Source organism: Caenorhabditis remanei, chromosome II (assembly GCF_010183535.1).
Source record: "Caenorhabditis remanei strain PX506 chromosome II, whole genome shotgun sequence".
NCBI lineage: Eukaryota > Metazoa > Nematoda > Chromadorea > Rhabditida > Rhabditidae > Caenorhabditis > Caenorhabditis remanei.
Window position 1 is genome coordinate 711,323 of NC_071329.1, and position 18,740 is coordinate 730,062.

The 18,740-nt window shown below is 37.7% G+C and overlaps 4 protein-coding genes across 4 annotated transcripts; 2 read left to right on the plus strand and 2 right to left on the minus strand.

The window, feature by feature from the left end:
* Positions 1-389: 389 nt before the first annotated feature.
* GCK72_003759 (uncharacterized protein) lies at positions 390-2,928 on the plus strand (the record flags this gene model as incomplete). Its single annotated transcript, XM_003099134.2, has 7 exons — positions 390-467; positions 517-696; positions 1,296-1,423; positions 1,469-1,853; positions 2,417-2,567; positions 2,615-2,766; positions 2,809-2,928. 7 exons carry the CDS (start codon positions 390-392, stop codon positions 2,926-2,928), a joined length of 1,194 nt encoding a protein of 397 aa, XP_003099182.2.
* Positions 2,929-3,537: 609 nt separating this feature from the next.
* GCK72_003760 (uncharacterized protein) lies at positions 3,538-6,652 on the minus strand (the record flags this gene model as incomplete). Its single annotated transcript, XM_053724221.1, has 6 exons — positions 3,538-3,850; positions 3,896-4,170; positions 4,224-4,542; positions 5,176-5,355; positions 5,882-5,928; positions 6,566-6,652. The coding sequence occupies 6 exons, from the start codon at positions 6,650-6,652 to the stop codon at positions 3,538-3,540; spliced, it is 1,221 nt and encodes a 406-aa protein (XP_053588415.1).
* On the plus strand, positions 6,270-8,631 carry GCK72_003761 (uncharacterized protein; the record flags this gene model as incomplete). The annotated part of the gene is made up of 6 exons (XM_053724222.1): positions 6,270-6,373; positions 6,424-6,504; positions 6,548-6,739; positions 6,992-7,283; positions 7,333-7,604; positions 8,322-8,631. The coding sequence occupies 6 exons, from the start codon at positions 6,270-6,272 to the stop codon at positions 8,629-8,631; spliced, it is 1,251 nt and encodes a 416-aa protein (XP_053588416.1).
* A 664-nt stretch (positions 8,632-9,295) lies between these two features.
* Positions 9,296-16,594, minus strand: GCK72_003762 (uncharacterized protein; the record flags this gene model as incomplete). The annotated part of the gene is made up of 7 exons (XM_003099073.2): positions 9,296-9,388; positions 10,781-11,301; positions 12,286-12,418; positions 13,411-13,808; positions 14,572-14,794; positions 15,406-15,552; positions 16,496-16,594. The coding sequence occupies 7 exons, from the start codon at positions 16,592-16,594 to the stop codon at positions 9,296-9,298; spliced, it is 1,614 nt and encodes a 537-aa protein (XP_003099121.2).
* Between the last annotated feature and the right edge of the window lie 2,146 nt (positions 16,595-18,740).

The window sequence follows — 18,740 nt, forward strand, 5'->3', positions numbered from 1 at the left end:
CAGGATTTTCAGTATCTAATTCCATCTCGGTATCACAGTTTATCTACTCCAATTATGTGTTTAAATGTGGGCACCTCTGTCGGTGTGTCTGTTCATCCGGATATATTTTGCACTGACGAAAAGTAATAAAGTATTCAACAACAAAAGAATTCGAAAAAAAATCTAGAGCCCTTTTTTATATCTCTTGCAATCTTTGATAGTCAAGAATCACGTCTTATTCTTTGTCTTCTCTCTGTCCGTATTTGTGCAAAAAGGCGTAGACGGTGTTTGCGGACATTCTCTCTCTCTCAGAATTATATTCTTGATACCTTTTCCCGATAAATGTTCTTTTATTCCATTTTTTCTCGTTATTTAAAAAATATCACTCTAAAAATGATTTTATACAGCCAATGGTGAAAAGAAACAACAATGACCCGTCTACTAGTTGCCCAGCATCGAAGATTCAGAAAACTGACAAAATAATTGAGGTAAATGAAAGAAAAGATGGTTTCGATGCTTATTTGTTATAGTCTTTAGAACAATCAGGTCTGTGAGAGAGATGATAGACGTATCCAGGAGATAATCGACAGTCAGAAAAGAATAGAGACAACTATCCAGGAAATAGCTAAACAGTTGAGCTCAGCTGACCAAATTCAGATGAACAATGAAGATTCTGAAAGCGCGACGGCTACAATGATTGGATGTCCAAAAAAATCGGTACGAATTTTTACAATTATATTTTCAAGGAGGATTCAAAAAATATATATATGGATATTTCTATGAGAAAACTCAAAAGCTCCGAAATAATTCCCAAGGTGCGATGAATATGGGTCGAAATTTAAAACTTTCTTGCTCACGATTTATTTTCTTAAAAATTGAGTCGATATGCATACCGAATCTGAACGAATCTCTTGGTACAAAATCGGTATGCATACCGATTCTGTACTTTTGAATAAACTTGGGAAAAAGAACTGAAAATGACATGCAACATGCAACTTTTTTCTAGCAATCGCTAGTTTATTGCAAAATCTTTCAAATTCACGGAAATATCGTACTTTTACTACAGATTATTCATAGAAATCCATTTTTTTAATCGCTAGAAAAAAAAATTTGAAACTTCAACCCTCTTATATAAAATAAATATAATAGCGTAACTAAATAATTGCGAATTTGACGGGGAAGAACTTTTAGTGGCCTAGAAACACAAATAAGGCCTACGCAGACTATTTGGAGCGTTTTCTGGCTCTCGACTTGTTTCTACACATTTAAAAACATGTTCCCAAGTTCCATAAATCCCTCAACGTTACAATGTTTAGATAAAAAATGAAACAATGCTGGAGAGCGGAAAATCCTTCATACTGAAACATATTTTCAAAGATGTTCCAGCACTGGAAACTGGCAAGTCACTATGCAGTGAGTGGGAAGACCATTTCGGCGCATTATGGTTTGTATCGTAACTGGTAAAAGTTTATTCACCACCGATTTTCAGGAGAATGCAAATTAGACATCAAGACACTTTCCTAGCCATTTATCTTGATTTTATGAGAAACGAAAACTGGGAAAACTTGACAACCGAATTGAATTTCAAAGTCAAAATACAACCAGTGGGTTGTCCCAAAGATGTATATCACGCTAAAGCTACTTTTGAAAAAAATAGGAAGACTGTCACAAATGGATATGCGAGACTCATCAATTGGGATGAAGTGGAAAGGAAATACACTGAGAACGGCAGGCTTCCCTTAGAAATTCAAGTTAAAGTCAATAAGACAATCGATGCACGCAAGGCAGATCTGAGAAGTTTTGGGGATGAAAGAAGCGAATTTTCTGATGTTACCTTGAACGTAGACGGCGAGCTTTTTCATGTCTCCAAGCACGTAAGTACAATTTACTAGACAGGTCACATACGGTCAAAAGTCGAAAGTGTGACTTTTTTGCGAGAAAAATTCCGGGTCTTGACAAGTATGGAGTTAACCTTTATGCACCTTTAAGTTGTCTCATAAAGTCAAATTTTGTAGTCTTATAGCAAATATGACGCTAATTCCGAATCTGTAATCAGTTTCTGCAAGGGGGCTCGTCATAGTTGTCAAGGCCCGGCCCGGGCCGGCCCGGGCAAATTGGCGCGAAAGTCAAATTTTCAAATTTTCTCAAAATTTTCAAATTTTTTTGAATTTTTTCGCGAAAAAGTCAAAATTTCGACTATCAGTCAGAATTAGAAGAAATTCTGAAAAATAGTCAGAAATGGTCACATTTTCGATGAAAAATTGAAAAAATTTCGAAAAAAAAATTGGAAAAAAATGGGCGTTTTTTGAAGCCGGGCCTTCGGGCCGGGCCGGGCCTTGAAAATTTTCTACCGGCCCGGGCCTTGACAACTATGGGGCTCGTAAAAAATGATAAACTACAAAAAAATTATATTTTCGATTCACTGATAGTATTCCAGATTCTTGCTTATCATTCTGACTTCTTTCGATCAATGTTTGTGGGAAACTTCAAAGAGTCAACAAAATCTGTGATTGAGCTGAAAGGAATTGATCCATACGACTTTGAAAATTATCTGGAAGCACTCTATGGAAAAACATCGGTCATTAATGGTATCATTTTGATTCAAATTGTGTTTAACAAATCCCTTTTTGTTCAGATTCTACAGTTGAAGGTATCCTCTTGATAGCCGATATGTACGGTACACAAATCATTGCCGACACGTGCACAAAGTTTCTGGAAAAGGAGTCAACTAAGAAGTCTGCCAAGAAACTACACATGTCATGTTGCTACAATTTGGAAGGACTCAAGGTTTGCACTAATTTATTTACTATAATTAAATCGATTGTTTAGAAAACATGTCTCAGTCAAATCAACACCACTTCGGAAATCAAAGCGGCTATCCCAAAAAATGCACAGATTTTGGACAGAGCAACGATGATCTCTCTTCTTGAAAAATTGATTGACAATTGAGTGTTCTCAACTTTCCTCATTTATCCACGTTGACTGTCCTGAGTATTTACTGATTGTTATAATCTCAATTAATTGTGTTAAATATTTACATGTAAAAACATTTTACAATAAAAATCTCGCTCTGTTCTTGTTTAATGGGACAGAGATAACAATTATTTTGTCCAACCGTTCTGGTGTCTACATACTATTAGAGATAGAGAGAGATAGAGAGTGTTGCCTCTAATGAGAAATGTGTCGGTAATAGAATCTGTGTCATCTAGCTATTGAAAACGGTTCAATACTCAGACTTCAGATGATAGTGCTCACCAGAGTTGTACGGAATGACATTTTTCGATTTCCGGAATCCGGAATCTAGAATCGAAATGTCAAAAAAATACCCGCAATTCCGGAATATCGGAATTCGGAATCCGGATTCCGGACAACTCTTGTGCTCACATAAGTGTGAGTTTAGTCTTTGAGTTACTGGAGTTATTCAGGTTTGTATATAATTTTATTCTCAAATTCGTGTAATTTAATCACAATCAGCTGTCACAGTAGAAATGATAGTTTTGTGTCAAATACAATTGAAATGATAGAAAAAATATTGGAATAAAATAAATCACAATCAAATCACCTGTCAACATAAACCTTTCCATTTTCAAAACGCCCTCCCAGATCCCACATCTTCTCGACCAATTCTTGAATCTCTTCAGCTAATCGATTTCTCTCGTAACCATCAGTCTCCTGTTTCATTTCTTTTTCTAGCTTGTCCTTCTTGTTTAGTATCGTCAGAATCTTATAAGCATCTTTATAAGCATCACCTTTCGCATATTCAACGGGAAATGATTCTGTGGGTTTCCACGCGCACAGTATGAAATATGATTGTCTTATGGCTATAGCCAGAACTGTGTCAACTCGAGCGGCTGAAGTGGATTTGGCAAGACTGGAAGTTGAAGAATTAGGTTTCCCACGGGGAAGGACAACTCACGTGAAAAACATGGGTCCAAACAGACACATTTGTTCAAATCCAATCAAGTCATCTAATATTGCATTTGGCAAGAAATCATCAAAAAGATATTGAGCATTGAAATTTTTAAACATGTCGACTTCACTATTAATCCACCTATCGATGATCTCATGAACATTGGCCACAGTGAAGTTAGTTTCATGTAAATGTACAAAGTCGGCACCTTGTATTTTGAGAACGTCCTCAACCTGAACCCACCGCCCATCCATATAAACGACACCTTGCAGTTTGAACGCCTAGAATTTTTGAAAAATTGCCGATTTACATGTATTTTCAGAGGAAAACTTACATTCTCATGCTTAAAATCTGAAGGCATATCGGAATTCCAAAATACAAAATAATCTTCAGCCTTCAGCGTGTTCAAGAGGTAGTTGACAACGTCTAAATCAAATTTCACTCCATCCATTGTAATTTTGTAGCCCGGATTAAACGTGATTTTTGAGAATAACTCCTCGAAGAATGACACTTTGATGGTTTTAGTACAAATATTTAGAAAAACCATGTTGAATTTGAACATCTTCTTGAGTTGGTTCAAGGCGCGGACAGTATTCTCTATGATAGTTCCTTCTTTGGTATGGAGCAAATGATATGTGGAATAGAGTCCGAAACTGAAAGCATAAGAAGAATAGCACTTTATGTTGTTCAAAAAACTAATTTTCGGACAATTTCTGACCTGGAAACCTCCATTTTTTATAACTTTCAGCGATTTCTACACTAACAAATCGGAGACTTGACGTATTTTTTACTTTAAAAATGTCAAAAGTCAGAAACCTTGATTTTCAGCAATTTCTATTGTCTGTAGCGCCTTGAAAGTGAATTTCAAAATATTCTCTCAAAAAAAGGTTTTTTACTTAAAAATCGTCATTTCTAGGAATAGGAGAATATCATCTGTCTGGCGCATTTCTTTGACGCATTTCAAAATTTTGAAATTTTGAAAACGGATTCGAAATCTTTGCAACGTCAGCTTACGATTCATATATTTGACTTTGTAAAAATTGCCGAAAACTGCCGAAAAACATGACGATTCAAATTCTGTTCTCAAATTTCAGTGAGGTTCAAAACGAACCAAGTTAGAATACATGATTGAAATGTCTGCAATTTCCGGAAAAAACGCTTATTCCTTCCTGTTTAATGTAAGATTTTTTAAACTTAAGGTTTTCAGATGTTCACTAATAAATAGCATTGCTAACTTTCAGGATATATCTTACGGAATCACTTTTAAAGAACTCATTGCCACTCACCGCTGTTTCCGGTCCTCAATTTTGTATCCCCTTGTATTACACACAACTTTGAACTGTTTATTATTCCAGAAATCAATTGTACAGTACCCATCGTAAAAATTGAGATTCGGACATTGTGAAGAGTCTTTAAGAATTTGCACTACAGACTCCATTCGTTTCGAAGTGTGACCAAAATTGAATCTAAAAAGTTTTTTTTTTTGTTTTGAAGTTATTTAGTTTTGAAATTTTCCAAAAACTACCGTTCCGTCTCATTCATCAATTGAAATACCGAATTTCTAGCAATATAAGGTAGTTTCAGAAGAGGAAACTTGTTTTTCTTCATAGAATCTCCAGAAATAAAATGGGAAGAGAATTTCAAAGCAAGAGTACTCAACATGGTTTAAACCAATGGAGGAATAATCGATGATTGGGGCCTTCTGCCACGTCACCAAATAATGAAGGTAAATACGGGGGGCTACGTGGATTGAGAGGGTTGCCAACATGCATTTAGATAAGACCAAATGTTTCGTTAAAAGTAGGGATGTAGAATTTTAACGAAATTTTTACTTCCTTGTGAAGATAGGACTGGGATGATTTAAAAACAAAGCAAAAGTCTTTACGTTGAACTCCGGCTAGTTTCACAAATCATGAGATTCGTTCAGAAGAGACTGCCTTCAAGAGTCTGAAAGTTTCTACACAAATGAGAAATTATATACTTTATACTTACATTAATGGCAAATGCATAGATTGACAAATATAGTTCATTGCGACAATCTGAAAAGTTGAAAAACCATGGGATTTCTGAAATAAAGTTTCATCGGGTTTTTCCAGAGCTAAATTTACAGATTCGTCTGTTGCTCTACTTTTTTATTTTATTCTCTCAGATTATAATAAATAATCCTAACCTTCTCAACACAGGATCTACAGTGTTGAGAGACGCAGACAACAACGGGGTGGTGACGTGGAATGCAGTATTTGCTCTAGGAGGCCTATCTAGTCTAAGCAATGCGGCCATTACACTTAGAAACACATTTTCCCTGCAGGTCCTCACAGAAGGCGACATCTGCCACGTATTGAGGTAATCTTCTTCTACTCTCTCTCTCCCTCATTACCTAATGTGGGACACTCCTTTCGCCTACAAAAATGATTTCTATTCCGAGGACTTTAGTTCAATTTCCGAACGGTTTCAGCAATGCAAATGGGCACAACCGAGGGTTCTGTAAGTTTTTTAAAATTTTTTGCTATAATTTTTTATTTGATGAGTTATAGAGATTGCAAACCATTCCATCTCCATAGACTCCCCCTTCTCGCCTTTATTCCAATTGTGCAATCGATGGAGCCTGTGGAGAGGTAAGTACTATTTGAGACTCCCAACCATCCCAATATTATCCAGATTCAAACTCTCACATACCTCCAAACGAATGCTTGAAATGGTGAAGACTGTAAGAAGCCAGTTGGATTTTGTCACCATCGTTTTGAAGAATGATGAAGCTGTCATTGAATGTAAGGATGACGAGAATGAATTCCACGTGGAGTGTAGTGCTATGGGATATATGATTGTTGGAACTGGGAGATATCAGGGAATGTGAGTTGTTCAGAAGGAAATTTAATTGTTTCGGAAGAATTTTAAGTCAAAAAGTTTCCGGCTATCCCGAAGAGTTTGTAGGTAGTAATTTTTAGGTGATTTCTAGCTCATCGGTAATTTGAGTCTGAAGAGTTTGAAGCGTGTTATCTGCCGGCCAGGATAAAAAATATGAAAATTTAATCTGAAAGAAATGAACAAACTCTAGGACAGCAACAGGTTCTCCTCTTCACCTTCACAACATTTCTATTCCAGACTCCTCCTGAAACCAGGATCAATTGCTGTTAACACCGCAAGAGCTTTCGAAAAGATCCGCAGTGCATTCAAAGTCAAAGACTATGGAATCGCGATCCGTGGGGAGGCTATCAACACCAAAGATTTCTCTGAGCTCCTCGCCCATCCCATTTTTCAAAATTGGCTAAGTATCACAATTGATGGGATTCCCTTGAAGACAGAGGATCTCAATTTGGTTATGGATAGAGCTGATCCCCAAAAATTTCTGGAATTTTCAAATTGCGTTTTTCCAAAGGATTTTAAGCATGAGAATGTACATAAGTTTCATAATTTTAAATGTTATTCACCGTTTTCTTTTTTAGGCCTTCAAATTCGCCAACAACGACTACAACGATGCGCGATGGCTCAGCTTGGAAGACGCCATGAAGATTGAATCGGCTAGAAATGTGACATTGGGATACACCAATTTCAATATAGACGACTTGAAAGCTTACTTGAAGCATGTGGTGGAAAGTGACAAGGATTTGTTCGAGTGGATGTTGATTGGAGTGCATCCATGGACTCCGTTACAAGATTTGTTTGAGGGGATGCTGGTGCTGGAGTACCTGTATCCGTTTAGCTCGCTGAGTTTTTTGTAAGTCCTTGGGGGGTTGGGTTTATTAAGGAGACGTGACCTATATCATTGGATAGCTGAGAAACGGCTGATTCCAAATATATATTCAGTTTTTGCCCTCGAGGCCTAGTACTTGAAGAAAACAAGGTCAAAGACACGCTAATTCTCTATTTTTCAAAACTTTGACCTTGTTTTTCTCGAATACCAGGCCTCGGGAGCAAAAACTAAATATATGTTTAGAATCTGCGTTTTCTCAGCTTTATAAAAGCTTTGTTTGAAAACTTTAGCTCGTGAGTAGACTGACGGAAAATGTGTATCCCGAAACGTCCGATAATTACAAAACCTGAAATCCGAATTTCCGGGAAAAAATACAGTAGTTTACAGGATTCCGGAACTTTAAACCCATAAAATCCAATATTTCCTAAAATATTAGAATCCTGAGCCTTCAGAATCCTTATATTCCAAAAGCTAGCATCAGGGGTTACTAGAATATCTTAATTATGTAGATTATAACGGAATTTCGTATTGCGGAGCATCTGGGCCAGAGATGTTGGGAATTCCGACTTCCGGAGACCTTTCTTTCCAAAATTTCAAAACAATGCGAAAAAATCAATTTTTGACTTCCGATTTCCGGCTTCCGAATAAGAAATTTTCCCTTCCCAACATTTCAGATCAGAGCCTATCAATCGAAATTTGAATTTCCCACTCTAGCAATAACCGTAACTCGTACTCTTCCAGCTTGGCAAACTCCGCCTCCAAAACCCGCAAATCCCCCGTAATCGCTATTCATCGAGCGCCTGGAAGTGTCACCCTCAGTTCATGGTCCGCCACAGAGCCACCACTCGGAGGAGACGTCGGGGTCCATGAGACGTTCAAGGACACATTGACGATTCTGAGATTGTTGGAAGAGAGAAGTCGGCTGGAGAAGATAGTGGAAGAGAAGAAGGATTCGGTTGTGGTGAGACATGAGATAATGAAGTTGACACAGCAAATGGAGAGTTTGAATGTGGCGTTCGAAGATGGGCGGGCTTATGTGCTAATGTATTAGTAATACTCATACTTGTCAACGGGCCGAAACGGGCCGACACGGGCCGGCTCGTAACTCGCGTCAAAATGAATAATATGAGCTGAAAAATATACCAAAATGTTGATCTCGACGAGTTCTATGCCCGTGACCTACTACGGGCCGGACGGATGGTTATTCGTTAATGTGCCGCGGGCCGGGAAAAAGTGCCAAAAAACGCGAAAATGGCCAAAAAAGCCATTCTAGCCCGGCCCGCGGCATATTCACGAATAGTCATCCGGCCCGTTGTAGGTCACGGACATAGAACTCGTCGAGATCTACATTTTGGTATATTTTTCAGCTCGTAATATTCATTTTGACGCAAGTTACGAGCCGGCCCGTTTCGGCTCGTTGACAAGTATGGTAATACTTTTATTATAACCTCGACACAGTTCTTACAACTGCGCTCCACCGAAATTAATAGTTTTTCTGTTTCGGTAGAGCGCGATTGTAAGAAGCATGACGTGCTTATATGTTTCTTTAACTTTCTGAAATGTTTTTTTTTGTATAATATTTCGAGTGTTTTTTGTGCAGGTATGACATACATAAAAATGGCACATTTTATAGAAAAGCAGAGAAAAAACAAGAAAAATGACATTAAGACAACGATACGTATGAAAACTAACACAATAATAATGAGATGATATAATTATAGTTGATACTTGTTGGCTTTCGCCAACGCCTTTTTCCAATTGATGAAGCCGCACAGTGTTGCGTAGGAGATACCGAGGCGGCGAGCGATCTGGAAATAAGGATTTCAGCAAAATTGGAAACCGTAGTCGCGAAATCTCAGCGTGTTCTAATTGTTAATGTACGAGACGGAATAGAATGATTTTTTGACAACACGCTCTAATGAGAAAACAAGTGGAAATTTAATATATTCACATATCCTAAAAATTCCTATTTCACGGTCTCCCAGACTGCAAAAAAGAACTGCAAGAAACGTGAAGCCGATTTTTTCACGTTTTAATTCAATTCTTTTATCTTTCGCACTGAAAATGCATTTTTTTCAGGTTTTCAGACGTCGCAATGAATGAAAAAAGTGTCCCATCCATGAGAATTGTGAAAAATTATATTTTCTATCTTATGAGCCAAAAAACGCGAGTTTTGGTCAGAAATTGACTTTTTTGATCCGGAAAAAACCAATTTTCAGAAAAATATGTATAACTTTTTTGGCAGAAAACTGTTTCAAACGAAAATTGCACATAATGTACTTGAGGAGGCTCTGAAACCGTTAAAATTTTCAGAAAATTGTATATTGGCTGAAATTGCTGAAAATCTCATTTTTCTGAAAAACGCTTTTTCTGTATCAAAAAAGGCAATTTCTTACCAAAATTTACGTTTTATGGCTCATAAGATAGAAAATATAATTTTTCACAATTCTTATGGAGTGGACACTTTTTTCATCCATTGCGACGTCTGAAAACCTGAAAAACTGCATTATCAGTGCAAAAGATAAAAGAATTGAATTAAAACGTGAAAAAATCGGCTTCTTGCAGTTTTTTTTCGCTGTGTGGGAGACTGTGTATTGGTAGTTTCAACTTTAGTTTCAAATGTTCACCGCCACTATAACTTGTTTCTACCTAAAAGTTTAGAGCGTGTTTGCATAGGTCCCTTGCGACGCGATAATACATAACGATTTTTCATTTTATATCCGAGACATAGATCTCGTTGAGATCTACATTTTGGTATATTTTTCAGCTAATAACACTAAGTTTGAAGCAAGATACGTGCCGATTTGATGAAAACCATACTTGTCAACCGGGCCGACACGGGCCGGCTCGTAACTCACGTCAAACTGAATATTATGAGCTGAAAAATATACCAAATTGTAGATCTCGACGAGTTCTATGTCACTGATATAATACGGGCCGGATGTCTATTCGTTAATATGCCGCGAGCCGGGCTACAATGGCTTTTTTGGCCATTTTCGCGTTTTTTTCGCACTATTTCCCGGCCCGCGGCACATTAACGAATAGCCATCCGGCCCGTAGCATGGTCACGGGCATAGAACTCGACGAGATCTACATTTTGGTATTATTTTCAGCTCATAATATTCGTTTTGACGCGAGTTACGAGCCGGCCCGTGTCGGCCCGTTTTGGCCCGGTTGACAAGTATGATGAAAACCACTACCTCCATATTCTCAGTGGCCGGTTTCCGCCTCTCCTTCGCAAGTCTCTCCATCTGATTCCTTTTCTCCAGCGGCAACGCCAAAAACTCCTTGCGCGCATCATCCATCTCCACCTGTTTTCTGATACTAATTCTTCGCTTATTGTAGAAATTTCTGACTTGAGACTCATCTAATCCCAGCTCCTTTCCAATTCGGATTCTCTCCTGTCTCTCCGGTTGACTATTCCTATCAAAGTGTTCAATCAATTTCTCCAATTTCCAACTCGACAACTTCCGACTCGACGCCACGTTGAGACGGGCGTCCTGGTCTCGTCTAAAGTCGACAATGCTGTGTTCGAGACCCAACGTCGTCCGGTTCCTTCTGTTTATCCAGTATTCGACGGTCTTTTCGGGAAGATCTGTGGTGGCGGCGAGGCTTCGGATATCGGTTTTAGTCCATTCCTTGTCTTCGCTGTGATACTTTTTGTGGAGGTAAGCGTCCTCGAGTTGGCGGAGTTTATCGATTGACAGCGAGTTGTTGGCATCTGAAAATTGGAATTTTGAGTAGGTCAATTCAAATTATTTTTCGAAAATTGGAAGTCTAGTGAAGCGCGTTTGCACACGACTTGGCAGGTTGCCAATTGAGTCGCCGCTCAGCCAAATAGGAAGAAAAAAACATTTTTGGACGAATTTTTGAATTTCGCGCTAGTTTTACGCAATTTTTTTGGAGTAGTGATGTATGTGTGTCCCGATGTCTCGATATCCGTCAATTTCTATCTTTCTGTGAATCTGTCAGTCCAGATGTCCGTACTACTTGTTTCCGCACTTTTTTTCGAAGGATTGACTAGTAATAGAGATTTCTACTCAAAATAAGTCAATTTGGGATCTAAAATTGTGAATTTTCGAAATTATTTCTGTCTCACAACCATATTTTCGAGTTTTTAGAAATAAAATTATTGCATACTAGCCCTAGATGTCTGTGTCTAGACAACGAGGAAGTCTGTGCGTCCGGATGTCCATTTCCCCTCTCAAAAATCTGTCATTTTTAATACCAAACCGATCAAAAACTGAGATTTCTTGTCTGTCTGTGTGTCCTTGTCTCCTGATGTCTCTCTGCCTGTAAATCTGGAATTCCAAATGTCTATTGAGTCTGAAAATCCCAAAAATCTGTTATTTTTGAGTCCAAAACTCTCAAAAACGACAATTCCAGAGTCTGTCAATCCGGATGTCCCGATCTCCGATTTCCATCAATTTTGGGTTTTTTTGCTCGAAAAAGCCAAAAATTCTGTCTGTATGTCCAGGTGTCCGGATGTCCACTTCGTCCTCGAAAATTTGTCACTTTTGAGTCCAAAATCATCAGAAAATGATGTTTCTTGTGTGTCTGTGTGAGCATTTTCATGTCATTTGCCTGTATTATCACTCTAAATTTGAAAAATCTATATTTTCAGCTCATCAAACGGATTTTTTCCAGAAAATTTTTCGAAATTCTGTCTGTATGTCTGTTTTTCCAACCTTCACAAAAAACCAACCATTTGCCTTCGCCTCCTCCTCCCGAATCTTCCTCTTCGACAACTCCGCCCGCCCGCTTCCCATCATTCTCCGTCGCATACTATCACACTGACCGCGGATGTAGTTCGCCGGCAGTTCCACGATTTCCATGATCTGAAAATAGATATTTGCAATGCAACTGCGCTCCACCGAACTTCCTGCTTACTCACAATGAGGGCAGGACTACCAATGCAGCCGCGCTCTATTGATAGAAATGGTGCATTTTTTGCGTCACGATGAACATTCGAATTTATATAGCCGGTATAGTATGCACCAGAGTTGCATGGAAGTGAAAATTTCTTATCCGGAAGTCGGAACTCGGAAGTCGGAAGTGAAAAAACGCCCGGAAGTCGGAATTAGATTTTTTCTCAAATTTTCAAAAACTCCAAGAGAAAAATCATGAAATTCGCGGAAATCAGTGGAAAATTAGTTTTCGGCTGAAGAAAAGCCTATTTTCTGTCCTTTTAGACCATTTTTCCATGTATTTCAGCGAAATTTACTTTTCAAAAATTCCACAGTTATGGAATGACGGAAGTCGGAAATAAAATTCCTTATCCGGAAGTTGGAATGGAAAAAATGCCTGGAAGTCGGAATTCTATGCAACTCTGGTATGCACCAGAGTTGTACGGAATGCCATTTTTCAGTTTCCGGAATGCGGAATTCGGAACCGGAATCAAGTTTTCGAAATCCGGAATCGGAATGCCGAATAAACCCGGAATTCCGGAATTTCGGAATTCGGAAAGATTCGATAAATTTGCAAGGCCAAGTCTTCTTTTTCGAGTGTTTTTAATGATAAATAAAGTTTAAAACTAATTTTTAGGATCAATACCGGAAAAGAAGTACTATAGTTGTCTTTTAAACTCAAAAAATTATAAATTTCAACTTCTGGATTCCAGAAAAACGAAACTCAAAAAACCGGAATCCGGAACCGGAATGTCGAAAAACCCTGAATTCCGGAATTTCGGAATCCGGATTCCGGACAACTGTGGTATTCCCATAAGTTCGAATGTTCACCATGACGCAAAAAATGTGCCATGCTTGTCAATAGAGCGCGGTTGCATTGGTAGTCCTGGCCTCATCGTGAGGACGGTGTCCTCTGAACTTACCACATGCAAATATCCCACACTAAGCTTTTTCCTAGACAACAAATGTGTCTCAATAGCCTCTTCCAGCAGCGATTTCTCCTCTTCTGACAGTGTGATATGAGGCACTTGTTCTGATTCCATCGCAATGAATCTCTTGATTTTCTCACACGGATCCCCGTCTTCACACTTGATTTGTTTCGTTTTTCGCCGTTCTTCGAAATTATCGAACACGGTTCGATAACGGACTGCGCACTCCTCGGCGAGACGCTGCATTTCTAGTGCTGTCGGATGATTGTTGAGTTGGAAGGCGTCGGATAGTTTGGCACGGAGATAGTTGGGCGCTAGAGCTCGCTTTTTTGGCTTCTCTTCGTAGTCTTCTTCTTCTTCATTGCTATCATCGTCTTCTTCTTCGTTAGATTCTGCAGAAATAGACTCGGGATTTGAAGTTTTTGGGAGATTCCTAGAGCAAACATGTTGAAATTTGCTCAAATTAATTATTTTTGTTTATTAGCAGCCCACCCTTCTTACAACTGCGCTCCACCGCAAACGAGAGAGCATCGGCGAGAGAGACGCAGAATTTTTTCTCGCGGCGGTGCAGATTTTAACAGTATTTGACCAATTTTTGCCGTTTTTCATAATAATTTACAAAAACATTTTGAAGAATATGTCAAAACTGTAAAAATCTGTGTCGGCGCGAGGAAAAACTCTGCGTCTCTCTCGCCGATACTCTCTCGTTTGCGGCGGGGCGCAGTTGTAAGAACTGTGCCGTGCTAATATGTTAAATTGTATTAGTTTTCCGGATAATTTTTCAGACTTTGTGCGGCAAAATTGCAACAAAACATGGGCGGAGCTTATTGGCGATGAATTTTCACTCAAAACGCATAATTTCCTGATTTTTTCTATAAAAATCATTTAAAAACGTTTTGAATCATTTTTACCTAGAAAATATCAAAGAAGGCCTTTTTTATATTTGAAACCGCATTGCAAATGACTTTGTGCGTCAAAATTGCAGTAAAACATGGGCGGAGCTTGTTGGCAAGAATTTTTAAACGGTTTTATGGCATTTTCCGTGTTCTTACTGGTTTTTTGATATTTTCAAAAGAAAAATGATTTCAAAAACACTGAAAATGACTGTGTGCGGCAAAATTGCTATGAAAAATGGGCGGAGCTGTTAATACTGACCATAATCATCAATTTCTCGTTCTTTTTCTTCACTTATCGCCTCTTTCGATTTACTTCTCATTTCCCCGGAATTATCGATCGATGGATTCGCTCTTTTTGACGTCGGTAGACTATCGAATAAAACAGAACTTCCCAACTCTATACCACAATCGAAATCCAATGAATCGTCGTCGAGATAGCTGGTGAGTCGTGGTGTCCACTTGGGGAAAGTGTCGGTGGTGGTCTGAAAATTAAAATTATTTATTCGCACGACACAATTCTTACAACTACGCTCCATCGCAAACGTGAGGAGAGAGACGCAGAGTTTTTCTGACACAAATTTTCACAGTTCTTGACCTATTTTCGCTGATTTTTATTATAATTTACAAAAAACCTTTGGAAAAATAGCGAAAATTGGTCAAAAACTGTAAAAATCTATGATGGCGCAAGGATAAACTCTGCGTCTCTCGATGATACTCTCTCACAGGGTCTAGGTGTGAGTAGTGAAATCGTATGCGCTCCACTAGACATTGGCGGTAAATTCAAATTTTAATTTTTCCAATTCGCTGTTTCACGGTGACATTTTGATACGCAGCTTAATCGACCAGTTTTTGAGCCGATTTATGCCAGTTTTCCCGCATTTTCGGTCAGTTTTTCGACCGTCGCGCGTCTTTTCGAGATTAGTTCTATTGAAAAAATAGATAAAATTTTTAAATATAAAAATTATTTTGAATTTCGCGCTAAAATTTCAGCTGATTTCAGCGGAGCGCGTTTATTTTCACTACTCATCCTGAGACCCTGTGCTCTCTCGTTTGCGGTGGAGCGCAGTTGTTTTTCCCAAAAATCTAAACAAACCTTATTCTTTAACATATTCCCATTACCATTCGTATCGCCTTCTTCTATTTTTGGTTCTTTTAATTGAAATCCTCCATCCGATGACTCTTTTTCTAGAATTCCAGAAGTTTGTTCGACGATTTGGGAGAGGAATGACGAAGTGCTCGTCTGGAAATTGATAATTCTGATATTTTAGCACGGTACGCTTCTTACAACCGTGTTCTACCGAAATCAAAAAAAAACTGCGTGAAAATTGAGAGACTTTCAGTGGAGCGCAGTTGAAAGAAGAATGTCGAGATAATAAATTTCGGGAAATTCGCTAAAATTGAGGTTTCATCAATAAAATATATAAAATATATAATTTTTATACATTTCTATGAAGGAAATTTCTAATTTTATAGGTTTTCGGCTGGAAATCGCTAGAAATCGAAAACTTGAAAATTTTGCATAAAATGCCAATGATTCGATCTTTCTATTGGAATTTCTTCGAATTTAATTTTTTTAAATCAGTTTTTATTGAAAAATTGCAAAAAAAAAACTTTTAAAAACTCTTTTTACACCCGCGCTCTACCGAAATCGACGAAAATTGCGGGTGAAATTGAGAGACTCAGAGAAAAGGAGACAAGGGCTTTTCAAATATTTTAGGTAAATTTCTGAAAATGTCGAAAATTCGGTTTTTATTCAGAAATTATTTAGTTTTTTTTTGAATTTTCCGATTTTTTGCTCATTTTCAGCCAATTTCTTCGATTTTTCTGGAATTTTTCATTTTTCGACTCAAAATACAGTTTTTTAAGCGAAAAACTGGTTTTTTAAGTTGAAAATTACTTTTTTTTAATCGAAAATCGAGAAGTTCTAATAAGTGTTTTTTAATACACAGAGAAGTTTGAAAAATGGGCGGTGTCTAATATCTCAATTTCCACACATTTTTCCAAAAAATAACTATGATTTTCGTATTCAGCATGTTCTAAAACCTCTAATACCTTTTTTTATTTTGAAAAATTCGAAATTTAATTTTTTTTCAAAAAACTAAATATTTATGCGACAACATTGCGAAAATATGGGTGGAGCTTTCTTTTTCTTTCAACTTTTAAGTTTTTTATTAAAAACTCACAATTTGATTACTCCATACTAAATTATCCTCCTCCGACACGATTTTCGGCTCCTTGAAATTCGAAATTCCTCTGCTATCAGTCGGTTGACTCCGTTTCATGGCTGGAAATATTTTAATTTTTTTTAATAAATAATTTTTAATTAAAAATTCCTAATTTTCACATTAAAAATACGAAAAACACGAAAGAAAACCAAAAAGAAAATCGATGGAGCGCAAATCAACGTGTGAGAAACGACATGGGGCGAGAGACACGTTGCCAGTGTGTTGTAAGAGGAGAGACGCAGACACGGGGTGTCAGTGGAGCGCGCTTGCTGGAGGGCGGCATGGATATACGTTTTTTGGGTTGGAAAGCTAGAAAAAATAGGTTTTCGGTGGAAAATTTGGTATTTTGATGGGAAAAACGGTAGAAAATTGAAAAATTCAAATTTTTACGCGCAAAACAGTTGGCGCGCTGTCAAAAATAGCTTTGCTGAGTGCCAATTTTAAATTTTACGATTAATTGTTGAATCTTTCAGAATGAACCGCGACGCGCAACGCTTCTCGAAAAAATAATCAAAATCTGTTCGTTTACGCTTCGCACCCCTGTAAAGTAATTCAAGACATGAATAAAAAACAAATATTATTTATTCATGACGACAAGATTCTGGAGGATGATGATGATGAAGGCGAACTCCAGACGAGGAACATGAAAAGTTTCATCATCTGAAATTTAGGGAATAAAACAATTATTTCCTCCGTGCCTACTTACTTTGATGTATTTTTGATTCAACCTTGTCTCCTTTGATTTCTAATAATTCATCGTCGTTAGCATCAGAAGAATCCAAAGGAGAACGAAGAATTTGTTATCAATTGAGTTGGAGGGAGAGATTTGTTTCTTTTATAAGGGAAAATATGTAGGGTAAAATAGAAAAAAATGGGATTAGGGGAGCACGTGGAGGTTATTTTCAGATTAGAAATTTTCAGAGAATGGGAAGAAAAAAGAAGTAATTTGTACAGCCGCGCTTTTTTACTTTTTTCTTGCGTCGCGGTTTATATTAAAAGATACGGCAAATAAACGCAAAAATTGAGTTTTGCACTTAGCCAAGTCCTTTTTTGGCCGCGTGCCAACCATTGTGCGACGGAGCGCGTTTCGATTTTTCTGTGCAAAGTTTAATCGAAAACAGCAAGAAACGTTATAAAACCCGATTTGGTTGAGTAGCGACTGAATTGGCAGTCTGGCAAGTGGTGTCTGCAAATTCGCTTCATTAGACTTCCGGTTTTGCGGTGGGAAAGTCGGGGGTACTCGATTTTAGAACTCGGAAAGATAGAACTGCAACAAAATAAAACTGTAACAATATAGAACTGACAAAAATAAAACTGAACAAAATGGAACTGCGACGAAATGGAACTGCACAAAATGGAACTGCTACAAAATAGAACTGCTACAAAATAGAACTCTAGTTCGATTGGAGCGCGTTTGCATTCGTGACTTTTTTGAAGAATTATAACCAGTTTTCGAGGAGAAAAGTCGACTAACATGGGAATGACCCAAGGTGAAACGCTGGGTTTTCTTAGATATTTTGGGAAATGATACCCCTTACCCCAACTAGAACAAAATAAAAATATTACGTGCCCCTTTTAAGTTTCCAGAGAATGGCAGACATAATTCCATTTTTTCGAATTTTTCGAGTTGAACCACTTCGAGACATTGTAACTCGGTCAATTCAAGAGCAATCTTTTCAAACTAAAATGTAATCGCAAGATATAGGCCAAGGCTTCATAAAAGGTAACTAACTCATGTTTCCAGCTGTGACTCCCGAATTACTATAAATGAAAATGTGAAATTTTGCACTTCTCATGAAACCAGAAAGTGGCCATTTTCGAAAAAAGGTATTTGGGAGACTATGTCTATCCGATTGCCAGTGACAAATAAGGTATATATACGTATTCAAATATATGGCTCACCTTTCATTCCAGAGACTTATTTTCATTTTTTCAGTTTTTCAGATCAACTTCATGTATAGGGGTACGTCAATTCGTTAAAAATAACTTCCGCGTTTTTCAGTGAATTTTCCCTTTTTTAGTTAGACGGCAATTACAATGTTTTGGAAACTATATTACGCTTAAATGTCAGTATACCTTTTGCTCAGAACAATTGATCAACTCTACAGTTGAAAAATCACACGTATCCCTATACATGAAGTTGAACTGAAAAATTGAAAAAATGAAAATAAATCTCGTAAATGAAAGGTGAGCCATATATTTG